Source organism: Xiphophorus maculatus, chromosome 4 (assembly GCF_002775205.1).
Source record: "Xiphophorus maculatus strain JP 163 A chromosome 4, X_maculatus-5.0-male, whole genome shotgun sequence".
NCBI classification, from domain to species: domain Eukaryota; kingdom Metazoa; phylum Chordata; class Actinopteri; order Cyprinodontiformes; family Poeciliidae; genus Xiphophorus; species Xiphophorus maculatus.
The window spans coordinates 12,759,463-12,784,920 of NC_036446.1; the positions used below are offsets into that span (position 1 = coordinate 12,759,463).

Sequence of the window (25,458 nt, forward strand, 5' to 3'; positions counted from 1 at the left end):
CATTTCTTCTTCTTTGGTATTATTCGTTTCCAAAGATGAAGCCATTTTTGTGTTTTATAGTTTTCGCTGTGCCGTGAAGTTTCACGTTTCAGTAAAAGGGAAGATTAGTCCACTGATTCATACAAGCTAGAGTGAAATTAAAAGTGCATTTCAAACACAAGTATGCAACTGTAAAGAGTAAAAAGTCATTTGACACCCTTCAGTTTTTTTTATTAAATTTGATTAACTCAAATAGCCCTGCAGTTCTCTAGATTTCCATAGGAGAGACTATTATCTACTGCTTAACTCTTTAGCCTTTTGTTGAGACCTAAAACAATCAAACATCAAGACCTAAGCACAATATATAATTACTTTATGATTTATTTTTTGAGGAATAAAAATTTGAATTAACAATTATCCCTTTGAATTAAAGCGTTTGTTGACAGATTTGACACGTAGAGAATTTCTTGTGTCAATGTAACGTCCACAACTAAGGCCTTCCAACCAGTGCCAACATGGCTGCCACCACCAAGATGGCCGAGGTAGATTCACTTCTTCATCCACACCTAGTGGCCCCGCAAGTTGTGTTGGTGATAGATTGGTTACCCTGATCAAATAATGTCAGCATTTTAAATATTTATCGTCTCAAAGTTCATAATTTTCCATAATGTGATTTACTAAGCTCCTCTAAAAGGAGTTCCTCATAGCTCCATGTTTGGATCACTGCTCTTCAATCTCTATACATAAATTATCTTTAATCATAATTTACCAAATGCAGAATTCATTTTCATGCAGATGAAAATTATCCATAATTTCTTTTAGTACGGTAATTGAAACTCCTGAATGTCTCTAATCTGCCTTTGAAGTCAGTTAAATTTAGCACAACTTAAGTAGCTACTCAAATTGTCAAAAAAAGAGCTGACAAAACCTGGTAAATTGCATATTTAATTAAACAAGTATACAAGTTGTTAAAATGGGTTTATTAAAAAACGCTAGACATCAATATAAAGCAGAAAAAGACGGAAATGTAAGAAAAGTCAGCTGCCGTCATTTACAGAAAACAAAATGAGCTAAAACGTATTTCTTACAGCAAGAGAGCGATAGTAAAATAAAGGCAGAAAAATGACAAACTACAGCAATTCGTCCGGCTAATTTAAAGATGCATAAAAGTGTTTTAAAAAATGTAGTAAAAAAATATAGTAAAAAAATTAAACAACTGAACAAATAGCAATGCTAGGAAGAAAAAAAACATATATCTATTTCATTCTGATGACGCTGAGCTATATACAGAATAAACAGAACAGGTAATGCTTCTGTTTAAATCCAGGGGGAAAAAAATATAGAAGTGTTTTCTCCTCAAATAAAAAAAGTGAACATTTTAGGCCCTATATACCATTAGGTGAAATTTTAAACCACCTCGTGATCAAGCGAACATTTGTGCCTTGGTGAGTTTCTCTGTGTGAAGTGATCTACTGAACATGACAGTTTTCTCCTTGTTTTGTTTGCTCCACTAAAACCTGTTTCTCTCTCTGCTCTGCTTCCTGATGGACATTCAGCGAAGGTTCCTGTTCGCCACTCAGAGGCTGGCGCGTCCTGTCGGAGCCGTCCGATGATGAACCAGAGGGACTCTGCAGATGGACGGGCCCCAAAACCTGGGGGGCAGAAAGGTCAAAGGTCAGTTATGTAGAAACTGAAAAACAACATTAGATTTTTTTTTTCCTTCTGTCCACTTTTAGAGCAAAATCATTACTTTTGATGATAATTTAGGGAGTTTAACCTCTTTATTGCATACTGGCTAAAGTACAGTGACTGTGAGGAATACAGAAGTTTTTAAATGTTTTTTCAGAGTTGTCTCTAGTAAGGATCTAGTTCAAGTTGGGCCATAACAAACAGTTTTAGACACTCTACAGGTTTTATTACAAATCACAAACAGCATGGTGCCATGCACTGAAAGCAGCAGAGTCCGACCTACGGGCCACAAACGAGTCAGAAAAGAAATACTTAGTTTAACTGTTGAATTTTCTCTGAGGTTTGACAAGTTGTGTGTAAAGTTTCGAGGTTTTCCTCTCATATTTGATTAACAGCTAGGGTTGACATGCAAAAGCACAAACTAATTTTACTTCATCCTGTTTTAATTACATTTAATTTTGTAGATAAATCTAACATCTAAATGAGTTGTTAAACATTAATGAATGCTTTATTTACAAAACTATCTATTTTACAAAACATCTGTAATAGATTTTCTTTCTTTGAGCGAAAACCTTTTTTTTTTCCAGTTCAGTTTCCTCATGTCTGACATCCTGATGATATTTTTTGTTTGTCAATACATAAAATAACAAAAGTTTGATTTTTATATATTTTGTCATAAACATGAAAAGTATACAACTATGTTTACATTTTATTTTGTTGGATGCAAAACAAAGAAGTTTTCTAAATAAATAAAACAGTTGCTTTTTTATTGAAGAAGAATCATTATTTATGAGAATCAGTTCTCACCGGATTAAAACACTGAGATCTGACTGGCTCAGAGGAAAACAGCGCTGTGTGGGTGAGGAAGAGGAGCTGCTCACCTTGATGTCAGGCTTAGTCTGCCTTGCAGCCAGGCGAGGACTGCAGCGCCTCCCGGTGGTCCTCCGGATGATGTACGGACTGGCCTCCCCCAGTGGGATATCAGCGAACCCTGAGAGAAAAAGTTTAAAACAATTAAATAAAATATAAAAAGATGGACCTTTGCTGCATCCTGTGTAATGATCTACTGGTTTTCTCCCAGTAATCCCCAGATACCCTCACTGACCTTTCTGCACCAGGTCAGGCAGGCCCTCTGGTCTGAACTCTTCGTCATCCTGTTCTCCTCTTCCTCTGGGCGTCGCGGTGTTGGCTTTTAGTTTCTTCGTCAGGTTGTGCAGAGCCTCCTGGGCGCTGTCTCTGTCACTGATTTCTTTATGACCCCGTTTCCCCGGAGACCCTCCCTGTGGAGAGCTCGGTGTTGTCGTGGGAACCAGATTCTCTGTGTTTTCACTCATTTTTTCTTCCTGGTGTTTGGAGGAAGACTTCCTCACTGAACGCCGGCGGGTTTCAGGAGGGACCTTGGCTTCATTCACAGGCTGGCTGGCAGTGAGATGCTCCAGTCGGGTCTTCAGCGCGTCATTGCTCTCCTCCAGCTTGTGGACTTTGACCAGCAGGCTGCAGTATTTCTCTATGCTCTCATCGGCCTCGGTGCTTTTCTCCTCCAGAAGCGCGTTAACCTCATCCAGTTCCTTCCTGATCTCCTCCAGCTCCCTTTCCTTCTCCGCTCTCACTCCCTCCAGAGCAGCCGCTCGCTCCTTCACCTCTTCCTCCTTTTGCTTCAATTCTTGTCGTCTTTCCTCAGCCTCTGTCGTTTTTTTCTCCAGGGCGGTTTTCAGTTCTTGGACTTCTTTCTTCCTGACCTCTGCCTGCGCCCTCAGCTGGGCCGCTTCAGCCTGAAACTCCTCACTGCTTCTTCCTTCTCCAAAACAAGAGACGGCAACATTTACACACAATGCATGAGACAAGTTTACATTTACTTCATTTTTAGCTGTTTTTCATTAAATTAGGGTTTCATTTAATAAGTTTCATTTAATGCAAAAAGTTAAACTTGTATAGATTGAGATGCTTAATGTGTATTTCAGTTCATTTTGATGTTTGATGTTACAGCTAATGAAAACACAACATTCAGTTTTAGATTCACTGGAAAAATACTAAATCTTACCAAGTAATTTTTTTGTCCAGTTTCTAGCACAAATATCTTGAAAGAAGACAAAACTAACTTGCAACAAACTTTTAAGCAAGAAATGTGAATTTGTTTTAAGTCAATAATTCTTTAATAAATTCTAGTTACAATTTGTAATAATCTGCCAGTGGATCATACCTGAGCTGTTTAGGATGTTCTGCTTCTCCTGCTCCAGCTGTTTGCAGGTCTTCATCCAAAGGTTCATTTTGCTCAGAGCAGAGTCTCTCTCTTTTGTCAGACGAGCTAAACTGGATGTTAGTTCAGAAACCTGGATGGAGGGATACAGAGAAGAGAATATTGCTTATGAAGCACCATGTCGAGGTTTTTATTAGCATGTTGTAGCAGAGTTTCTGTAGGTTTCACCTACTCACATGTAAGACTTTTGAGACCTATGATTAACATATCAAAGGCAACTTAATTTTAAAAAATTAATGTAAGATATTTTGAGGCATTCATTTAAGACAGGTTTAGGACTTTAAAGATGTATAAATACAGGCCACTTGTTTCGGCCTGATGTTCCAGCATACCTGCTCACTGAGCTGGGTCATGGATCGTTTGTGTGTCTCCAGTTCTTCTTCCATGGAGGCGACTGTTTTCTGGAGAACCTCATGTTCCTGTGTGAGCCTCTCTTTCTCCTCTGTTGCCTGCTGCTTCTCTTCTTCCAGCAGAGAAAGAGCTGAAGACAGGTTGTTCTTCTCCTCTTCCATCATCAACAGTGAAGACTGCAACTCCTCAGTTTCAGCCTCTGACCTCAGCTTTTCCTGCTCCAACAAGGAGACGGTTTGTTGGAGGTTCTGTTTCTCCGTTTCTACCAACGAGATCTTGGACTGAAGCTTTACTCTCCCTTCATCCAACTCTGTTTTCTCCTGATCTGCCTTTGCTTTCTCTTGGTTCACAGACACCAGAGCAGACTGAAGGTCGTCTCTCTCCTTTTCCAGCTGTTCATTTCTTTCCTCTAATCGTTTCTTCTCTGCTACGATTAATGAGATGGATTCTGCCTTATTCTCTTTGTCCTTCTCCAAAGCGAGGATTTCTTCCTCTTTAGCTTGAGCAAGTGTTTTAAGATCCTTTATTTCTTCTCCTAAAGACTCAAACGTTGCCCTAAGGTCGTTGTTTTCCCTTTCCAACTCCGTCAGCTGGCCCTGAAGGTCTCCGACTCGCACACTTTGTCTCTCTGCTTCCTCTCTCGTCCATTTCTCCAGCTCCTCTAGTCTTTGTCTCTGTCTGTCTTCTTCTCTTCTGTCCACCTCTGCTTTCTCCAAACCCTGTTCCAGTTTGTCCTTAGCTGCCTTCAGCTCCTCTATCTCTACATTTTTCATGTCCAGCTCTCTCTCTAAATGAGCTTTCTGAGATGTCAGAGTGTCCAGAGCGGCGGACAGCTCAGTCAGTTTCTCATTCAGCTCTTTCTTCTCTTCTTCCACCTAAAATAATAAACAGAGTGGAAAAACAACCAGGAGAAACGTTCACATTGTATAAACGTGTCTTAAATATTCTTTACAAGAAATCCAGACTGTATCATCACCGTCATATAATTATTTAAACTTTGAAAATTAGATATTTTATGCAAACATTTTTTTTCACATATTTGTTGAAACTGTCACCCTGTCATGACAGTATGGAATGAGACAGATAACCCGTGGGAAAAAAAAAAAAAATCAAAGAGCTCCACTGTCTTCAATCTAAAAGCAACCAGCCAGGAGGAGGGTCTTAGCGCTGTCAATCACCCTCCATGTGGTGCTGCTACCACAGCCTGTCAAGTTGATTTATCTGCCAATAGAACAAGTACTTTTTCATGAAAGCTCATGCTAGTTAGCATGGTCACCGATGATGGCGTTTAATTCATAAAATACTGTATTGATCCTAAAGGGAAATTAAATGTAGCTCATATAATCCAAATTCTTCAAAGAGTTATTGTAGTTGGCGATTTCTAAAACAGCTTTCAGTTGTTTCTCCACCATTAGCAAATTTAGCACCAAATACATGAGATGATTGACAGCACTAAGACCAGATGACAGGTTCTGATTGGTTGTTTCTGGTCAATAGTAGATTTTTTCACAGATCATCTGTCTCATAAACTGTTACAACGTGGTGAAAGTTTTAACAAATATGTAAAAAAAAAAAAAAACATTTATTTTTATAAAAGTTGCGTACTGCAGCTTTACGTTTCGTCTCTGTGATCAGAACCTCCAGAAGCGAGTGAAGCGTCCCAAAATGTTGGACTGGTTTTAATAAAACTGCCTTCTCCTTTGTCACAACAAATCATTGGAACATTTTGCTACACAGAAAAAATACAAACTCTTACTAAATTATTTTAGTTTTTAGTACAAATATCTTAGCAAACCTGAAATAAGACAAAACTAACTTGCAAGTAACTTCTTAGTAAGCTCTGGAGACTTGCTTTAAGTAAATAATTTTTAATATTGATGAAAAAGTGCATGTTCCACTGGCAGATTATTTAACTTATAACAAGACATTTTCCCAGTCAATTTAATAGAACAAGAACTTTTTCATCAAAACTAATTACTTAAAACAAGCGTCTATAGCTCGATGGAAAGTTACTTTTAATTTAGTTTTGTCTTATTTCAAGTTTGTTAAGATATTTGCACTAGAAACTGGACCAAAAACACTTTTGATTTTGTATTTTTGCAGTACAAATGAGATTATAACATGTTCCAGTTAAAATAGGCTGTAAAATAAGTTTATTTGTACTCAGTAATGATGAAGTCTAAGAAATGGTTTTATGAACTAACTACTGTTTTGTAGTTTGGTTTGAATGGTTTTAATGAGATCTGAGTAATAAATCATCACACTTGGATGTAATTAATTCTTGTCCTGGCCTTTCTTCATTTAACAATTTCTTAAATCAAACTTTATTACATCAACCTGTGCAGGTGAAAATTTGCTGTTTTTTTTTTAATCTAACTTGGTGCCATGGATTTCTCCTTTTAGAAAGATAATGAAATGTACCGTTTCTGTTTCTGTGTAAACAAACAGCAAACGGTAAAAACAACAGCAGCTGTGATTCAACATTAGAGGGAAAAAACAAACGCGTTGGAGTGTTTCTGTTACCTTAGTCCTCTCCTCTTCCAGCTCAGCTTTTGCTACTTCAGCCTGTGAGAGACGATAAAGTTGAGCTTTTTAACAACGTCCACATTCTGTCACGTTTCAACCTCAAACTGAAATGGACTTCATTATGACTTGATGCGACAAACCAACACAAAAAGGGTGAAAAATAAACACATGGAAGGAAAATATTGTAACATTGTTAAATAAAAATCTGAAAAGTGTGGATTAGTGATTAGTTTATCAGATGCATGTCGATACTTAAATATTGACTAAATCTAATGAACATGAAAAAGAAAAAAAAAATTAAAACTATGCATCCTTTTCTTTTAGCTCTGATAAATTCCAGATAAAACACAGTGAAGTTTGTGTTTTTTTTATGGCAAAAACATAAACAAATGAATAAATATTCAACATAAATCGCTTTCAAGGCACTACATATTCGCCGTCATATGCACCTGCAACACGGCCTCCTCTAGATTTTGCTCAAATTCGTCTTTCTCTCGCTCCAGCGCATCGATGCGATCCTGCAGCGAGTCAGACTTCCTCTGAGCAGCTGCAGACACACAAAGAGACATTTAGACCAAAAACTCGCACATAAAAACAGCCGCTGGTCGTCTTTTTTTTTTTGCAAACACATTAATCGATACCTTTGAGCAGCTCTCCCATCTTCTTCTTCTTCCTCTCGTCTGACTCGATGCGGACCTGCAGCTTCTCGATGCCCGTCCTCATCTGCCGGACTTCATCCTGAGTGGAGTTCAGCCGAGACGCGATTTCTCCTTTCTCCAGCAGCGACGACTCCAGAGACTGGGAGAGGCGACACACTTCTCCCTCCAACGCCTAAACAACAAACAAATCAGTAAGTTTGGACACTTTCCCCACAGTAAAGTTCAAGCAAGCATTTTTAAGGTAAGTTTTTTAAATTTTCCAGCACATTTTAGAGATAAAAACTACTCAAATAAATGTAAAAAATACATTTTTACATAATCGATTATTATGTGATATTATTAATTACTGTTATTAATGTCTTAATAGATTCAACAGAAGGGATAAGGTAAATTAAAATATACAATTTTATGTTTTGAAATGTCTCTCTCACACGCCTTATACCCCGGACTGAACAAAACACTAACTCACAAAAAAATCCCAAATTTCATTAATGATGGTTAACATATAAAATATAAGCTAACATTTATTTTAATTTACACAGATCAATAAGTCATTAGCAATAATAAATATTCATCACATTGAAATATTCCAACAAATTATCTGATGCTCAAATAAAATGCTTAAACACATTAAGCAAAGTTACAAGAAAACCTGTTGTGTTTTTTTTTTGCATTTGTCAAATAGAAATAATTTTGGTAATTCTAATTGACCTACAATAAGGTAAGTTAGTCTGATTTAACTCCAGACAGTGAGAAAAAAATAGTCTTTTTGTTAGATATGTGAAAATATCTGGTTTCAAATGTAAATAACATTTTCCATGTTTAAGATTTTAATCAAACATTAAAACCTGAACTTGCATTGAACTTTATTCAATATAATGTGCATTTTGAATATCAAGCATTTCAACGATTTTATACAGAAATCAAACACTTTCCGCACCTTGAAAACACCTGCAAAGCATGAATGTCAGATTTTCTTTCCACTGACGGAAAGGTTTGCTTTGAACTCCTCACCTGGATTTTGCCGGCCATGGACTCGGTGTTTTGGTTGGTAGACGTGTGATCTTCTTCCATCTCATGGAGGTGGTTGAGCAGCCCCTCCTTCTCCCTGTTATGTTTAGAAATGGCCTCTTCCAGAACCACAACCTGCTGCAAAAACTTGGCCAAAAAGAGACAAAAATCAGATATAATAACTAAAGATACAAACAGTTCATAAAATTTTTAAAATTGAATAAACATCTCTATTTAATCGCGATTTTAACATGCATTTTTAGAGAAATTGGATCCTAAAATGTGTTCATTACCTGCTCCCTCTCTGCCTTCACTCTCTCCATGCCGCTTTGCAGACCTTCGTACTCCTTTCTTCCGACCCGGATGTCTTCCTCCAGGATGGAGATTAAATTTCTGGTTTCCAGGTTTGTCTTCTCCAAACCGTGAACTTTGTCTCTCCACTGACCTAAAGACTGACTCAACTCATCTCGGTCTTCAGAGCACGACACGAGTTCAGCTCTCAGCTGGGTCGTCTGGAGAAAAACAAACACTGGGAACGATTAACCGCAGGAAACCTGACCAGGACGCTCACAACTCAAGAAGGGCTGAAACGATTAATTGGACTAAACGTGATTAATCGATTGGTGAAATAATAGTCTACTCATTTAGTAATCGATTAATCGTTAACTGGATTACAGACTTTGAAGGAAAAAAAACTCTTCTTTTGTAAATGTGATTTATCCAGAACTCAAGTGGCATTTATAGCTTCACCTGGTTCATATTCTGTAAAAACAAACTCTCATATTAAACGCATTTTGATTTCCATTAATTAATCCCTTAATCAAAATAATAACCTTCAGGTTACCCCCCACCCTGTATTGATGGTAAGTCAAGTTAGGCATCTGTTAAGTCAAGCTGCAGATGCTTCATTTGCTACAAATTATTAATATACACTAAAAGAATGCTATGTTGTTGCATTTCAAGCAGTAAAAAGTTTCTTTTCTTATTTAAAAAGGATTTAATTATTTGCTTATTTGTATCTTTTAATATTGTATATAAAAAGACATTAAAATTTTGAAGAATCTGCTAATTTTTGTCCTGCTAATGGCTTGGCAGAATAAATAATTACTAAAATAATTGTTATTTGCAGCTCTAAATTGATACCAGCCAACCTGCACTGCTAATAATTAGCAACACAAGGCTCCATCATCAGGGATGTTCCTGGGGTCGATGGGTGTTTCCAGCTGACAAATGGATTAAAATGAAAATTATAAATAGATGGATGAGAGCATGGAGAAAATAGATGGCGAATAAATGGACAACTAGAAAAATTATGGAAAAAAAAAAAGGATGATCAGAGAAATGAAAAGTGGATGGATAATGAGAAGACGTTGGACAAAGAGAAAATATGAACGATGGACTAATGGATGATAAAATTAGAAAGAAATCTGGAGATAAAAACATTTTTCATTACATTTTTTCTCTGTTGTTGTCCAGTCCTGGAAGGACCTAAACACCAGACCACTGAAACATCTGTTGATGCAGACTGGTGCATTTATTTAAATCAGGGTGCTGACCTCCGTAAGGAGAGTTTCTATCTGTTGTTCCCGTCCTGAACAAGTCTTCCTCTGGATCTCCAGCTCCTCCGTAAGCCTGGAGGTTTCTGCTTGCATGCTCTCCAGTTCAGACTCCATTCCCAGGATGTGCTGCTCCAGGTTAGCTTTTTCAGAGCGGACCCTCTTCAACTCACTCTCCTGCTGAAGGAACTTCTCATCCAATCCGCCTGCAGAACCAGAACAAACGTCTCCTCAATGCCATGAACGCATCGTCTAACCTGCTTCCTTGAACAGGTTAGGACAGGCCTACAAAACATTTTCATTACATTTTTTGCATATAATCATTCTTAGATAATGAAATTATAGTCTGGTCAATTATTTTCAGAATGAGCCGTTTCAGGGCTTCTGTCCCTTTAAATCCAAATAAGTTACTGCTGGCCACGCCCCCACCTCAACGTTTTACACTCCTCCATGAAAATGGCTGCAAACAGACACATGATTATACAACCATACATCTTTGAAAAGCAGAAGTGGAGCCTTCTGCTCAGCCATCAGGAATTCAGCAAATGGTTTCAGGATGGTAAAGTCGACAACGAAACTCTTGTCTTTCCCAGCAGCCATTGTACAGAACATGCAGCGGTAAAACCAGCTGACCAAACGTGCTGGAGCTCAGCTTGGGTTGCTAGGTAACGGGACTGGGCTCGGTTGGGGTTGCTAGGTAACAGCGCAGTGCCTGTCTAATGTGACTTATTACGAGGCTTTTGAAATGGCTAATTTCCCAGACACCAACAACCATTAACTTACTGCTGAAAAAAAACAGCCGGGTGTGAAAAAAATGTGAATTTTGCATAATAGGTTCCCTTTTAATATTTTTTAAAGATTGCTAGAAAGACAAAACAAAAACCTTTGGCCATCTCAAGTCCTTCCAACATCTCCATGAAGTCAGTGAGTTGACATTTAGACGTTTCCAGCTGCAGACTAAGTGACTCCCTCTCCTCCAGCAGCTGGGTCACCTGAACAGCAGACCAGACATGATCTTTACCTCCATCCCTAAAGTCACAATCCAGTTTAAATTAGATCATTTCTTCCTCCTACCTGATCAGAAAGACTCTTCTTCTCCTCCAAAGCGGTGCTCAGCTGCTCCTCTGCAGCCTGAACTTTCTCCTCCAACTTCTGAACTTGGACTTCCAGCTCTGAGGTCAGCTCTGCTCTCAGCTGCAGCTCAGAGGTCAGCAGGTCAAACTCCGACCGCAGCGTCTTCAGTTCACTCTGCTGCTCTGAGATCATTTCTGTATCGACGTCTTTCACCGGCCAAGACTCGTCTCCTGATGGACACACGTGGATGTTTTTAAAAGCTAAAGTTCATTTAGACTGAAATCAGACAGTTTAACATTGGTTTTCAAGTCTTTGACTAGGCCAATCTAACCCAGTTATCATTGTCCATGTCAGAGAATTTTGCTTTTAATTTATTTTACTTTTAAATGTGACCAACACTTTATGGGGCTTTAAAAGCAGAATTTGATTTAGGGGCCCTCTTCTTCCTGTTAAGAACATCAGCGTTTTAATTCAGATTCAGTGAAATCTGAATTAAATATTCGTGAAAAAGAACTTCTTCCTTTGGCAGATTATTTCACTCATAACATGGGAAAAATGTCTTGCAATCAGTGAAATAATCTGCCAGTGGAATAAGTAATTTTTTTGTCAGTATTGAGGAATTATTGACTTAAACTCATATTTCTTTCTGAAAAGTTACTTGTAAGTTAGTTTTGTCTTATTTCAAGTGTACTAAGATATTTGTAGTGGAAACTGGACTGAAAATAAATAGTAAGATTTTGTGTTTTTGCAGTGTAGCTATGGTAACACAAATAAACAAAGATTTATTCTTTGCACTTTTACCAAGTAAACTTCTTAAATCTTAAAATTAAATGTAAAACAATTTAAGGCTTGTAATTTATTTATGCTGAAACCATTAAATCAGATTTAAAAACAGTGTCATTCTCAGTAAATAAATGTTTTTAGACCTATGGTCGGGTTAAAATGTTAGTAATACATGTAGCTGCTTAGTTTGCTTATGCTTTGGGCCGGCTCTGAATATGACCAACAGTACACTGTGAGTTAAGATCCACTGGATGGTTCCTTAATTAGGATTTAACTGAATTTTTAACTATTTCTTGTGTGTGTCTGCTTTTCTAAGACCATATTTGTGTCTAAATATTGTCAACAATGCCTTCCAATAATATAATTATTATTATATTAATTATAATTATCTAGTGTCTACTGGCGCCACTGGACAGAGCAAGTTTCCTGAGTGAAACTCTGCGTCTTCATGCTGCTGTTTGTTCACTAATCTTCTCCAAACCTCTGAAGCATTTATAGAACATCTATATTTGTATTCAGATTTTTAGTTTTTTTTTCAAATAGTACTCAAAGAGACATGCACATTCCTCTAATCTGGAGTATTTTTATAACTACTTCGCCCTTCCTCTACACTTTTTATCCTCCATTTTGTCTTTTGCATCTATCTTTGTGTGAGTCCCTTTGCTGCTGTTGCACAGACATTTTTGGGACAATAAAGGGCATTTCTATTCTATTCTGGTGAACATTTAGAAAACACAATGTTATGACCTCTAATCACTCACCAGAAAATTTCATGCCTCTTATCTCATGTTGGAAGGAAGATGCATCATACTTCTCATTTTCAAGATCTCCACTACTGCTGCAGTTCTCCTCAGAGACCTTTAAAAAAAACATAGAATTAAAACCTGAAGACTCACAGCTATAAAAAGGTTAAGCAATATTTATTATGCATTTGGTTTTCTACCTGCTGGCGAAGTTGGATTTCCTGAGCATCATGTTTATGAGCCTCCTCCTCATTGATCATCTCCTGATCAGAGGCGTCCTCCCGAACGATCAGCTCTGCCTCACTGTCGGAGAAAAGAGACGTTTTCTCTTGTAAATACAGGGAAAGAAAACATTACACAGTGATGTTTGCTAGAAACTCTGTACCTCGCAGCCTGATCAGGGCTCTTTTCAGACGCCTCTTCCTGTTCATTCAGTGGATCTGACTCTGCACTGGTACCGACGTTCGCACCAAGTTCTGGGTTTGGTTTGGTCTGTTCAGCTGCCTCTGCTGGACAAACCACAGCAGGTAGTTAGGAATAAATACTTCAACATTTCACATTTAAATCAACCAGTCCACACTCACCGCCATCCTCAGCGTCTTTGGGTTCGAGGCGCGGGATGTTTCCAGTCGGATTCTGGTATTTCTGTGATTCTGTGAGCTGCTGAATGATGCGTTGCTGCTGGTCCACTTGCTGCAGAAGCAAATCGTACTGCTGCTGCAGCACAGCCAGCTCCGTCTGGAGGATGGACAGCTTCTGATGAAGTGCAGTCTGCTCCGCCTCAAACTGCTGGTTGCTGTCACACAAACAATTTCCTCATTGATAAACAGGTTATATATACATAAGTTCCTGTTGGAATCAAAACTATAATCTCTATGAAAAACAAGGAAAGAGGCATATATACTGTACATATGGCCTGAGTCTTTTAAGTAAAACAAAAATAACTAAACAACTTCTAAAAATAGGTATTGGCAGGTCAATATACCAAACCCAATCTCTGATTTTAATCCATTTTTTTCAGTATTTTACTTACAAATGTCAGAACATGCAGCTTTGGAAAAAATTAAGAGACCTCTTAAAATGATCAGTTTCTCTGATTTTACTCTTTATAGATAAATGTTTGAGTAAAATTAACATTGTGCAACTAACAACATGTCTATGAAATTCAAGCAAAAAATTTAGTATTTATTTGCAGAAAATGAGAAATTGTCAAAATGCAGAGCTTTCAGACCTCAAATAATGCAAAGAAAACAAGTTTATATTCATTTAGAAGCAACAATACTAAAGTTTTAACTCAGGAAGAGTTCAGAAATCAATATTTGGTGGAAAAACCAGGAGATTTTCAATGCAGTGCTCTCAATCTTAATTTTTTCCAGAGCTGTATTTTCAAAAACGAGCTTTTATTTCAATCATCTCTTCTCTGAGTTGACCTGAATTCAAACTCCAAACAAGTAGAAGCTATAAAACACGCTTGTCAAACAAGATGGCAGCCAAGGGCAAAGTGATATTACTTGAGCAAAAGATCACAATGCCGAAAGACAAAAACCCAGTTTTTCATTAAATTAAATCTTCAAAACTGAAAAGTTTGATCTATCGATAAAATCGATGCATCGCCCAGCCGTAGTCAGACCTGATTGGTGCGTCTCTGAGTCATAGAAACACGAAACAGACGTACCGCGCTCTGCTCTCCGTGTGGTTGGTCTCGTCCCTCGTGTTGAGCTGCTCCCGCAGCATCTGTCGCTCCTCCTCAGCGGACAGCAGCGAGCTCTGGACACGCTCGCTCTCCTCCCGCAGAGACGCCATCTCCTCCTGCAGCCTCTCTGCACTGCTCTGCAGCTGCTGCTTCTCTGCAGTCAGACGGTTCATGTCTGACTGCTGCTTGACGTTTTCCTCAGAGATTTGACTAAACTTAGACTCCAGCTGGAGTTTCTCCTCCTCCACCTGCTTCACTTTGCAGACCAGCTCCCCGTTCTCAGAGGTTAAAGTAGAAATCCTCTCCTGCAGCTCAACTTTTTCCTCGCTGACTGAACTCAGAGCAACGTCCAGCTGGGCTTTCTCCTCTGAGATCCGACGGAGAGCGGACTCTGTCTGTTGTGTTTCTGCAGCCATCTGGTCAATCGTTCCCTCCGCTTCCTGTTTCTGTTCAGATAACTCTCTAACATCAGCATGGAGTTGCTGAATCTCCTTCGACAGGTTGCTCATTCTCTCCTCCAGCTCCGCCTTCACCGCTTTTACCTGAGTGATTTCAGATTCAGCTCGTTTCTGCTCATCCACTGACTGCGTTAAGGTAGCCTGGAGGCTGTTTCTCTCCTCGTTTACTTGCTCCAAATGGCTCTCTTTCTCCTGAATGATCTGCCTCAGCTCCGTCTCTGCCTTTGAGTTTTCCTCAGTAATCTGACTCAGTTTGGCCTCCAAGGCAGAGACGTTCTCCTCTAGCTGCTGCCGTCTGACGGCGTCCTCCTCCAGACGGGTTATCTCGCAGCTCCGCTCCAGCAGCTCGTCCTTCGCCGTCACGTATTTTGTCTCCAGCAGAGAGTTTTGGTACTGGACCTCATCCAAACGGGTCTCCAAAACAGAAACCTGAGAGTAAACATGGGAAAGCATTAGTTAAATATACTGTTACATCTCAATAAATCAAGACTGACTGTTAATTGGATAAAAATTAGCAACATCGTGCAGATTTTTCCTTTAAGCCTTTTTTATACAATATTAGAAATACATTAAAAATACAAATACACAATTACATTTCTTTTTTGAATAAGAAAGCAAACATTTTATTGCCTAAAATGCAACAACAGAGCATTCCTTTAGCGTACGGTTGACCATTTGTAGGAAAAGATGCATCTGCAGCTTAAAAATACTTCAAACATCAACATTTGATTGACTGATTTTTTTTGGATTAACCAAATATGAATTTGATAGATAAATATGATAATTTGAACCAGGTGAGGCTAAAACTGCCTCTTCAGGAGTTCTGGGTGAAACATATTTACCAAATCTTTTTTATTTATCCTTAAATGCAAAATGCATACAGTTTTTCTTAATTTCTGCTCTGACTATGTGGATATTTAAAAAAAAATGACCCTATTGGAGTTTGTCCATGACACTTAATGACTAATCAAGTCCAAATTGATTATGATTAATTTGATTAATTGTTTCAACCCTAAATAATTCATATTATGGAAAAGTTAATTTACTTCAGTAATTCTAAAATAATCTTCAATATGCATCCTTTACACTCAGAGGAATATATTTAAGCATATTTTCTGATTATTAAACTTCTATGCCTTGCGGTTGTTAATCTCAAAATATAATTTAACATAAAATTCAAATATTAAACAACCTAAAGGGACACAAATCACAGACTGCTGACTTGGCAGTCATCGACAATGATAGTCTATAAAAAGGGTATTGCTAAAGAAGCTGGTAGAAAAGCATCAAATAACAAAGAAAAAAAGAGTTTGAGGGCGTTTCATACGGTGTCGACTGCAGCTGAAGTCAGTCCTTCCAGAACCTGGACTATTAACCTCAAGAAAACTGCTTAAGAGTAATAAAAACAAAACGTAAACCAACCTGGGCTTTGCTTTCCTCCAGCATGGCCTCCAGGGACGCTATGGTTCCCTTCAGCTCCTCCGCCTGACTGCCCACAGAGGTCATGGCCAACTCGTTGTCCTCCAGGTCCATCTGCAGCATCTCCAGCTGCACCTTTATTCAATAGATACATACTTTGAAAGTAACTGTTTACATACAAACAAGCTAGTAAATGTAAATCATTAATAAACCATTAATCTTTGATTAACTATTAATCAATTAGTCACTGATTAATGGTTTATTACATTTAGATTAGTTTGAATCGATTAACTCAATGCTAGACCTTCTTTTAGTGTTGTAGTTCGGCCGCCGTCCAGCAGAGGGCGCCGCTGGTCATCCTTAAGAGGAGCCAGTTTTGATACAGAAACAAAGATGGCAGCTGTCCCGGCATGAGAAAGAGACAACGGTCCAAACAGTTCGGAGTGGGGGGCAAAAGGAACTTAATGCGATTCAGTTTTGAAATATAAACTCTCGACAAACTCCTTACATTACGTAATCACATTAACAGCGCTCATTCAGCCGAACTGTAAGGCGGAGCAACGTCAACTTCTCAACTTTTATTTTTCTATTCAGCGACCTAAGAGATTCCTGTTTTGTTATATTTTATAAATATGCGAGAAAACCATACAATTCTGTTTATTCAGTCAGTATGTAATGCAGCTGGTATAAAATAATCCTCCATTAGGTTTTTTCTTTTTAAAATCGGAATTCTAAATTTAGCCTTTCGTCTTACGGAATGACGTTCAACCCCCTTGATACAAGAGAAAATGGCCACTAATCAATTAATCCACTTTATATTAACAACAAAAGAGGCAAGACACATTACCACACAACTATCACATTACACAATGCTACTTTAAAAAGTAAACATAAAGAACCAGGGCTTGGTTTTTTACGCCATTCTGGATTTGAAGACCTTCATAACTAACCTTGATTTTGCTCATGGCCACCGTCTTCTCCTTCAGGAGCTCAGAGGCTTTGGCCTGCTCTGCCTCTGCTTTGTTCAGCTTCTCTTTCAGACTCTTTATCGTGTTGTCTCTTTCTTCCAGGCCGCGGGACGCTGCAGACAGAGTCATCTTCATTTCTCGGATATTCTCCCGTCTAGAGCTGGACTCTTCTTTGGCTGCAGCTACTGATTTCCTAGTGGCTTCCAGCTGCTCTTTGAGGCTCCTCTCCTTATTGATGAAGTCCTCAACCTCTGAGCTGTGGCTCTCAGACTCTTTCCTCAGCTTCTCAGTGAGATTATTGATCTGATCCTCCAAAGCAGTGATAAGTTTCACTTTCTCAGACAGGGTGACCTCCAGATCAGCTTTTATTTCATTTGCACAGCTGAGGCTCTTTTCTGAAGCTTCAAGAGATTTGTTAAGGTGAGCAAGAGACTGGTTGACCACGTCCAGTTTGTTTTTCAGGACAGGAACCTCCTCTGCTTCTTCCTGGTTTGCAGCAACCTGCTTTTCCAGACATACGATCTGTTCCTGGAGAGCGTTCATCCTTTCAGTGTGACTGAACTGCAGGATCTGAACAAAGATGCATAATTTAAGTCTCAACAACAAGAAAAAAACACACAAACTTTTACTCAAAAAGTTTGAGTAAAACGTTTTGAGTCTTAGTCACAATAACTAATTGTGCTGGACGATAGATTGTCCTAGAATCATTGTGACAAACGATAATATTGTTGTTTTAAGACCATTTCCAAATATAATGGTGATAGCACAATAACACATTCTCACGTTCATCCAATAAACTTTAAATTCTGATGAACATTTAACACTGAAATTTTAAATATCCAAAATAATTAAGCAAAACAACAAATAAAATGGATACTGAAGTCTCTATAAATCAAAGTATCCCTCAAAATAAAGGGATTAGTTGAGACTAAAGCACCAGATTGAAGACTTTTGTCATCCAGTTTTTGTTGGATAAATCATATAAATAGAAATTATTTAGTTTGTTTTAATTTATTATCCGATTAAATGAATATTTGCGTATTGCGACAAGCCAATTGTAATCTTAAAGAAAACAAAAACAAACCTGGAAACCATTTTAAAAAAAAAAGGATTATGCAGCTTTTTTTTTTTTTACCTCTGCTTCTGTCTTCATCTCTTGAAGTCGATTTTCCAGCTCAGCCTTTTGATTTTCCACGGAGTGGATCCGAGCTTCAGCCGCTCTGATCTGCTGCTCCGTCTCCTCGGTGAGGCTCCGCTGGTCCTTCAGCTCCTCCTCCAAGCGTTTCAGCTCCTCTGATTTCTCCTCGCACGTCTTCGTGAGCTCCTCCTCCTTATCGGACGTCGTCTTAATTTGTTTCTGCAGCTCGGCTCCCAGCTGTTCCTGGACCTTCAGGATCTGCTCCATCGAGGTGATCTGAAAAGGGAGGGGGGAAAAAAACTAGTTTAGAAGTTACTTTTATGGATTTTATTTGGGGTTTAGGTGATAGACCAGGGCAAAAAAAAAAATAAAATATATATATATATATATATATATATATATATATATATATATAAAAAAAAGCAAAAGTCAGAGGGATTAATATTAATACATTTTAAGACACTGTGTGAACTACTAAAATAATAGTTTGTAACTTTACTAATCTAAAAATGTTGGACTAAAAATAAAAGCATATTCAGAATTTATAAAGCAAAATGCTTGTAATTTCTGCCTAGGAATATCTGGTGAGATGAGGGTTTTTTTTATGAGCTCTAAATAAAATACTTTGTGTCTGGAGAGCAGCAGCTCCTGCTGGACTTCCTCTGCCTGCAGCTTGACGCGCTCCGTCTCCTCAGCCTGCGCCGAAATGCTCTCCTCACACCGCTTCAGCAGGACGGCCTTCTGCTTCACAAAGCTGGAAAAACAACACAAACCAAAGGCATCTGAATGATGGATCAGCTCTAACGAGGGCTGCAGCTCATAATTACCAAAGTAACTGATAATTCTATTGATTGCTTTGACAAACACTAGAAAATGCAGCAGATTTTTAATTTAAGTTTTAGAGATTCAATGAAAAGGTGCAAATAAACAAATAATAAACTTTTTTTTTTTTTTTTTAGGAAAATGAACATCTTCCTGGCTAAAATGCAACAACGTAGCATTCCTTTAGTGAAGGCTTGATCATTTGCATCCACAGCCAAAAAAAAAAAAAAAAAAAACTTCATACTTGTGAAAATCTCAGTCATCTCTGCTTCATTTAACATCAATATATTTTAGGGATTAACTAATTAATAACTGCAAAGAAAAAGGTGGTTAATAAAAGATTTTTTTGTAAATTAGAACCACTTGAGGAATTTTGAGTTTAACATAATTATTTACAGGGTTTGTTTTTAAATCTTAAATGTATCGAATTTTTTTTTTTTTTTTTTTTGCAGTTTTGGCTTAATTTCTGCTCTGTGTGTTTTGAGTTAATTGATCACTAAATTAGTTGATGAGTGCATTAATAATCGATTCATCACGACTGATCATTTCAGTAAATGCCCCAATGAGGACAGATCATTTATTCCTCAGCATATTTAACCTCTACCTCATTATAGCTATAGAGCTTTATCTGTGTTAATAAAAAGTCAAACTCATTGAGTTTCAAGCATATAAAAAACGGAAGATTTTAAGTTTCCAGAGAGTCCGTGTCCAACCTGTCGCTCTGCGCCTCCTGCTGTGCGGCGGACTGAGCGAGGCTGTCCTTCAGCTGGCTGACCTCGGCCCGGCCCAGCTCCAGCAGCTGGTCTTTGGAGCGCAGCAGGTCGCACGCGGCCTGGTGCTCCTCCTGCAGCTCGCAGTTCGTCTTTTCGGCCAGCTCTGCTCGAGACGCCTCCCTCTGCAGCCGGGACTCCAGCTCTTTCACCTGTTTAAAAGAAACGAGGAAAACGTTTCCTGTCACCTCAACGCAACGAGCTTCAAGGAGAGTCACATCCGGTTCTCAGATCCTAAAGGTTTCTGCTGCTAAAATCTCTTCTTGCTTACATTGTAAACTTTCCGAACAGTAAAATTCAAACACTTTCCAAGCATCAATGTTAGGCCTGTCAGGATAACAAATTTTGCATGACAATAAATTGTCCCCGAAATTATTGTGATAAATGATAATATTATTGTATTATTATTTAGTTTTTAAGTAATATAATGAAATGGCTTAATAATACATGAACCCATCCTCAAAGATAAATAAACTTTAAATTTAACACCGGAACTGGAAGACAGTTTAAATATCCAAAACCAAACAAACAAACACGTAGGCCTGTCACGATAGCAAATTTTGCTGAGCGATTAATTGTCTCAAAAAATTATTGCGATAAACGATAATATTGTCTGAAGATCTTTTTACACCGATTTAATGGAAATGACGTAATAATGCCTGTGATTTCCTGCCAAAGACAGATGCACTTTATTTTCAAAATAATATTTAACACTGGAACTGATAAACAAAATAAACAAAACAACCAAAAACAAAATGGATTCTCAGTCTCCATTAATAAAAAATGTACTTGATAAAAACTAAACAACATAAAGCCAAAGTGTAAATAAATACTGCATTCAACCTAAAGAGTGCAGATTATGAAGTCTGTATATTATGTTGCCCTTCAGTAATAATTAGATTTAAATAGAGAAAATGGGCACATCGACTACCTGATACAATAATTCACACTACATGATTTTTTGCTCCTATTTTTCCCCTTATGACAATCTTAGATCGTTGGTCTTTCTAAGATTGTGTGGTGTGTTACGGTAGATCGTCGTTGCCGCTCCGATCTAAATCAGGGGTTTTTCCCGACTGGGATCTTTAACTACACCTGTTGAATGTGACAGGCAGCCAATCAGAAAGCGCGGATTCTCCTCCGTGTTTTCTGAGGGGAAATTACGTCGGGGAATCCCAAACAGCTGACACGGCACAACCCGAAGTCCAGCCGACATGGAAACAACATTAATGTTTATTCAACATGCAAAGAATATAGAAATGACAAGAGGAGGAGTTGGAGCGAAATTGCTACCGCAGTTGATAAACCCGGTAACTTTTCAGCTGTTCTTCGTTAACGTGACGTAAATAGGTTCTAATGATTTTCATTCAGTCAGGACTTTACGCTGACACTAGCCACATGCATTGCAGGTAGACTGTAGTAAAGCATTGATTAATGCCTGGTTTTAAAATTAGTTCACTGGACTTGTAGCCATTATTTTGTGCCCATTGTTGGACACCACACGGCAGGACCGAACCCGATCGAACCGTTATAGCTAGGATTTCTGTCGGCTAATATGTGGTCTCTCAGGTTTTGAAAATGGGCCGACAATCGGCTGACAGCTCTAAGATCGTGTCGTGTGCGCTGGGCTTTACACTAAGGAAATGTGGAAGGGAGGAGTCAGTGGAGAGCACCGGAGCAGAGCCTTTTTTCATTCGGTGTCATCAACAGAAAGAGAAAAAGGCCGGAAGAGACGATAATGCCGATAATTGAAATGACGTCGATAGTTTTAATTTATCGTACGATTAATCGATTTATCGTTTATCGCGACAGGCCTACAAACACGACAGAAAAAATAATGAATGATAAAGTCCCTGAACACCAGACTGAATAATTTTGTCATCCAGTTTCTGGTAGAAAAAGGAAAACGATTATTTAAATAGAAATGATTGAGTTTGCTTTAATTTATCAGGCAATTAATTGATTTATTGTGACCGACCTAATCAAAGTAAGTTTTCAAACTTTTCCAGCATCACTAAAAACAACACAAATTAACTGTAATGGCCAAATCCATGGCCACACTCTGATGTCGGTAACTCTTTTTTTTATACACAGTTTATTTTGTCATATAAACACAACACTTTAGTTCCAATAAAAACATTTCTTAGTTAATTTGAGTGCATTTGTTCTATTTGTTAGAACACATTTAGTTAGCATATGTATTTATATCAACTTAAAGTTAATTTTGTTTGCTTAAGGTTAATTCTGTTTGCTTTCCTGCCGGTACTTACCTGCCTTGGAGCTGCCAAACAAAGGATGGAGGCCAGAGCTCAGCAGGCTTAAATGCTGATTGGACCAAACCACTAGTTCCTGCTGGCAGGGGGAATTTGTAGCTTCCTTGTTTAGATAAGTTTTGTATTTAAGTAAATAGTAGTATTTAAAGTTTACTATTTTTGATTTTCATTTTTAGGTCTTTAGTTTAGCCACACTTAGCTGTACTGTTATTTGTTTTTGTGTTATTTGTAATTGTATTCTGTTTAGTTACCCCTATTGTGTCTTAATTGGTCTGATCAGCCAGTATATAAACCCCTGTGTGTCATTTCATTGTTAGGTCAGTTATGTTTGTTTGTGCAGCCAGTTTGTTTAATTTTTTTGCCTGAGTTCAGTTTTGTTTCTTTAACCTCTTTTATGAGCTCAGTTTATCTTTGTCATTTATAATCTTTGGGCTAAAATAAAAAACCCTATTTTTCCTAATATGTCCTGTGACTCCTCCTGTTTTTAACTCGGTCCATCACAATAACTAAAGAAGAACGTTTCAATTCCCTATTATACCATTTATTACTGTTATTAATTATTGTGATAGTATTCTACAGCAGGAACAAGGTAAAATAAAATATGGCCTTTATTTTTATGTTTTATATATCTCTCACACACACACCCTATGAACCTGACTGAGAACAAAACAGTTGCAATAACCTTTAATATATAAAATATAAGCCAACATTTATTGCAGTTACACAGATCATTAAGTCATTGAGCCATTAGGAATAATAAATATTTACTAAAATGAAACAATCCAAACAAATCATGTTAAATTCGCTTCCTGATCAAATAAAAATTATTAAACACAAAATACAAAGAAAATCTCTAAAAAATGTTCTTCATAGGTTTTCTGGTATTTAGTAAGTAGAAATAATTTCCCTAATTCTAACTGACCTAAAACAAGAAAAGTTTAGTTTGATTTGACTTCAGACAGCGATTAAAAATACATCTCTGACTTTTTATCAGGTGTACAAAAATATCTGGTTTCAATTGAAAACAATGTTTTCTAAACTTACGCTTTTAATTAGATGCTAGATTGTTTTATAAACGTCTCAGGGTTCATAAAGCATTTTTAGCGCCTGTATGAACCCTGTTACTCCTAAAGGAGGACAGACCGAAGGTTTTTTAAGGCGGAACCAGAGTGTTGGTCTCACCTGTCCTTGGAGCTGCGCCAGCTGCTTCCCGGCGTTCTCCAGGTCTTTGCCGTGTTTCTGTGCCGCTTCAGAGACGTGGAGCTGAAGCTGCTGGTACTGATGCTCCTTCTCCTCCAGCTCCGTGCTCCTCATGAGGAGTTCTCCCTTCAGGGCGTCGATGTGGGCGGACAGACTGGCTTTGTCTGCCTCCGTGGATGAGATCTTGTCCTGCAGTGTAAAACATACACGTTTAATTTCTTCCTGAAAAGCAGCAGGATGTATATTGGTGAAACTCACCTGGAGTTCATTGTTGGCCTCATGCATCCGGCTCGCTTTGCCCTCCAAAGTGATAATCTTGTCAGTGAGCTCCTGCTGCGCGGCCTCGGTTTGGTTTATCAAGTTCTCCTTGTTTTTCTTCCACTCCAGCAGAGCCTGGTGCTCCTGTTTCACAGCCTGGCACTCGTCCCGACTCTGACGGAGGTTTGATTTCAGCTCTTCGCTCTCCTGCTCTATGACCGTCAGCTTGTTGCTCAGCTTCTCACTCTCCTGCTTCTGCTTTTGAAGCTCATTCTGAGATCTGCAAAGAAACAAATCTGTTGTAATGGACTGAATGTAAATGAAAAACTGCAGCAGGACGGGCAAAAGGCTTGATTACAGTCAAAATATTATTTGTAGTGATAAATTATCAACTGTAGAGTATAAAAACAACTAGTCCATCGGTTTCCAAAGCAGGTAAGTAATTTTAAAAACTAAAATAATTAATATTTTAGTCCAACAAAACTGAAGAACCAACAGCACTGTAATTGTCGGGGCAGCGTTAATAGAAGAGGAGGATGGCAGAAATGTTGATCTAAAGGAAAAACAGATGAGCTTCGTCTAATACGGAGGCTCATTTTGTTTTATTTTCTCCACCTGGTCGCCATTTTCCTCTGAATTTAAACGCTAACTCAGAACTGCAATCTAGTGTTCGCTTCGCCAAACAACACGGCTAAATTAGCACAACGCTCATTTCTTCCTTCATGCTTTTTCTTCTTCTTTTTTTACATTTCTCAATTTCTGACATAGAAAACCATAATCTATCATAAGCAAAAAGAAAATGTTACGACTTGTAAGATGTTTACTTGTCATTCCTGGCCTCTGCGTCAGAAAGCGTCTTCTTCACGTGTTCCAGCTCTCTTGCTGCCGTCTGAGTCTGTTGCTCAAATTTTGACTGGAGTCTCTTCAGCTCCTCGGCCTGTCCTTCAGATTTCGCTGAAGTACGAGAAAGAAACCCGGTGAGAAGACACGAGTAGGACCCATTAATATTTAGTCCTGCTGTTTCGGTACCTTTCAGGTCCTCCAGCAGCCCCTGGGTGCGTTTCAGCGACTGCTCTGAGATCCTCTTCTCCTCTTCCAGCTGAGTCAGCGACCTGCTGCAGCGGTCCAACTGGATGGTCACGCCGTTCTTCTCTTTCTGCAGCTCCTGAGGGGAAGAGGACATTTTGAAAATAGGCAAATCATCTTGCCAAAACAGAAAGTTATAGACAGGAATCTATGAGTTTGTGTGTACCTCCATCTTTTTGCGGAGGTCTTGCTCTTTGGTCTGAGTCGCCTGCAGGCCTTGTTCGGACCGCAGCAGCTTCTGCTTCTGCTCCTCCATTTCTCTCTCCATCTGACTCTTCTGCAAGCGCGTCTAAAACGCAGCAAGTTTCCACAAAAACCCAGTGAAACAGTAGAAGTTGTACCAGTTTCGCGTCGCTCAATAAAACGCAGAAGTGAGACGCTACCTTCTCCATGTCCGCTTGAAGAACATTGTGGTCTTTTTTGGCCTGTTGGATCTCCTGTGTCAGCTTGGTTCTGGTCTGGTTGAGCTGCTGATCCAAAGCCTGATGGGAACTCTGAAGCTGAGCCAACTCCTACCAACCGAGAAACAAAACATAATCTGAATAATAAGTCAGAATTTAATGTTTATGCATTTTCCCCACCGTAACAATCAAGAACCTTTCAAGCATTTTCAAGGTGAGTTTTCAAACTTTTCCAGCACCAAACTTTGGAGATTAAAAACAACACAAATGAAAAAAAGACAGTTTCATTATATTATACATGTTATTACTATTATTAATAATATCTTGTGATAGTATTCTACATT

General features: G+C 38.5%; 1 protein-coding gene across 3 annotated transcripts in view; it reads right to left on the reverse strand.

Annotated features, from left to right (window-relative positions):
- Nucleotides 1–940: 940 nt before the first annotated feature.
- Nucleotides 941–25,458, reverse strand: part of cenpf (centromere protein F) — a 30,786-nt gene continuing 6,268 nt past the window's right edge. The window contains exons 10-38 of one of the 3 annotated variants that reach the window (XM_023332349.1): nucleotides 25,097–25,225; nucleotides 24,880–25,002; nucleotides 24,657–24,792; nucleotides 24,452–24,581; nucleotides 23,628–23,907; nucleotides 23,352–23,558; nucleotides 19,840–20,048; nucleotides 18,929–19,058; nucleotides 18,302–18,580; nucleotides 17,149–17,736; nucleotides 16,202–16,333; nucleotides 14,304–15,208; nucleotides 13,213–13,424; nucleotides 13,014–13,134; nucleotides 12,829–12,931; nucleotides 12,647–12,743; nucleotides 11,103–11,332; nucleotides 10,912–11,020; nucleotides 10,029–10,234; nucleotides 8,766–8,984; nucleotides 8,476–8,619; nucleotides 7,444–7,633; nucleotides 7,252–7,349; nucleotides 6,800–6,841; nucleotides 4,258–5,151; nucleotides 3,869–3,998; nucleotides 2,774–3,466; nucleotides 2,550–2,659; nucleotides 941–1,631 (exon numbers count right to left, since the gene is read on the reverse strand). In XM_023332349.1, coding sequence (XP_023188117.1) covers nucleotides 1,449–1,631; nucleotides 2,550–2,659; nucleotides 2,774–3,466; nucleotides 3,869–3,998; nucleotides 4,258–5,151; nucleotides 6,800–6,841; nucleotides 7,252–7,349; nucleotides 7,444–7,633; nucleotides 8,476–8,619; nucleotides 8,766–8,984; nucleotides 10,029–10,234; nucleotides 10,912–11,020; nucleotides 11,103–11,332; nucleotides 12,647–12,743; nucleotides 12,829–12,931; nucleotides 13,014–13,134; nucleotides 13,213–13,424; nucleotides 14,304–15,208; nucleotides 16,202–16,333; nucleotides 17,149–17,736; nucleotides 18,302–18,580; nucleotides 18,929–19,058; nucleotides 19,840–20,048; nucleotides 23,352–23,558; nucleotides 23,628–23,907; nucleotides 24,452–24,581; nucleotides 24,657–24,792; nucleotides 24,880–25,002; nucleotides 25,097–25,225 — 7,029 coding nt within the window. In that variant the 3' untranslated portion in view covers nucleotides 941–1,448. Of the gene's footprint in view, nucleotides 1,632–2,549; nucleotides 2,660–2,773; nucleotides 3,467–3,868; nucleotides 3,999–4,257; nucleotides 5,152–6,799; nucleotides 6,842–7,251; nucleotides 7,350–7,443; nucleotides 7,634–8,475; nucleotides 8,620–8,765; nucleotides 8,985–10,028; nucleotides 10,235–10,911; nucleotides 11,021–11,102; nucleotides 11,333–12,646; nucleotides 12,744–12,828; nucleotides 12,932–13,013; nucleotides 13,138–13,212; nucleotides 13,425–14,303; nucleotides 15,209–16,201; nucleotides 16,334–17,148; nucleotides 17,737–18,301; nucleotides 18,581–18,928; nucleotides 19,059–19,839; nucleotides 20,049–23,351; nucleotides 23,559–23,627; nucleotides 23,908–24,451; nucleotides 24,582–24,656; nucleotides 24,793–24,879; nucleotides 25,003–25,096; nucleotides 25,226–25,458 lie in introns of all 3 variants that reach the window. The other 2 variants (XM_023332348.1, XM_023332347.1) reach the window with 2 other exon arrangements.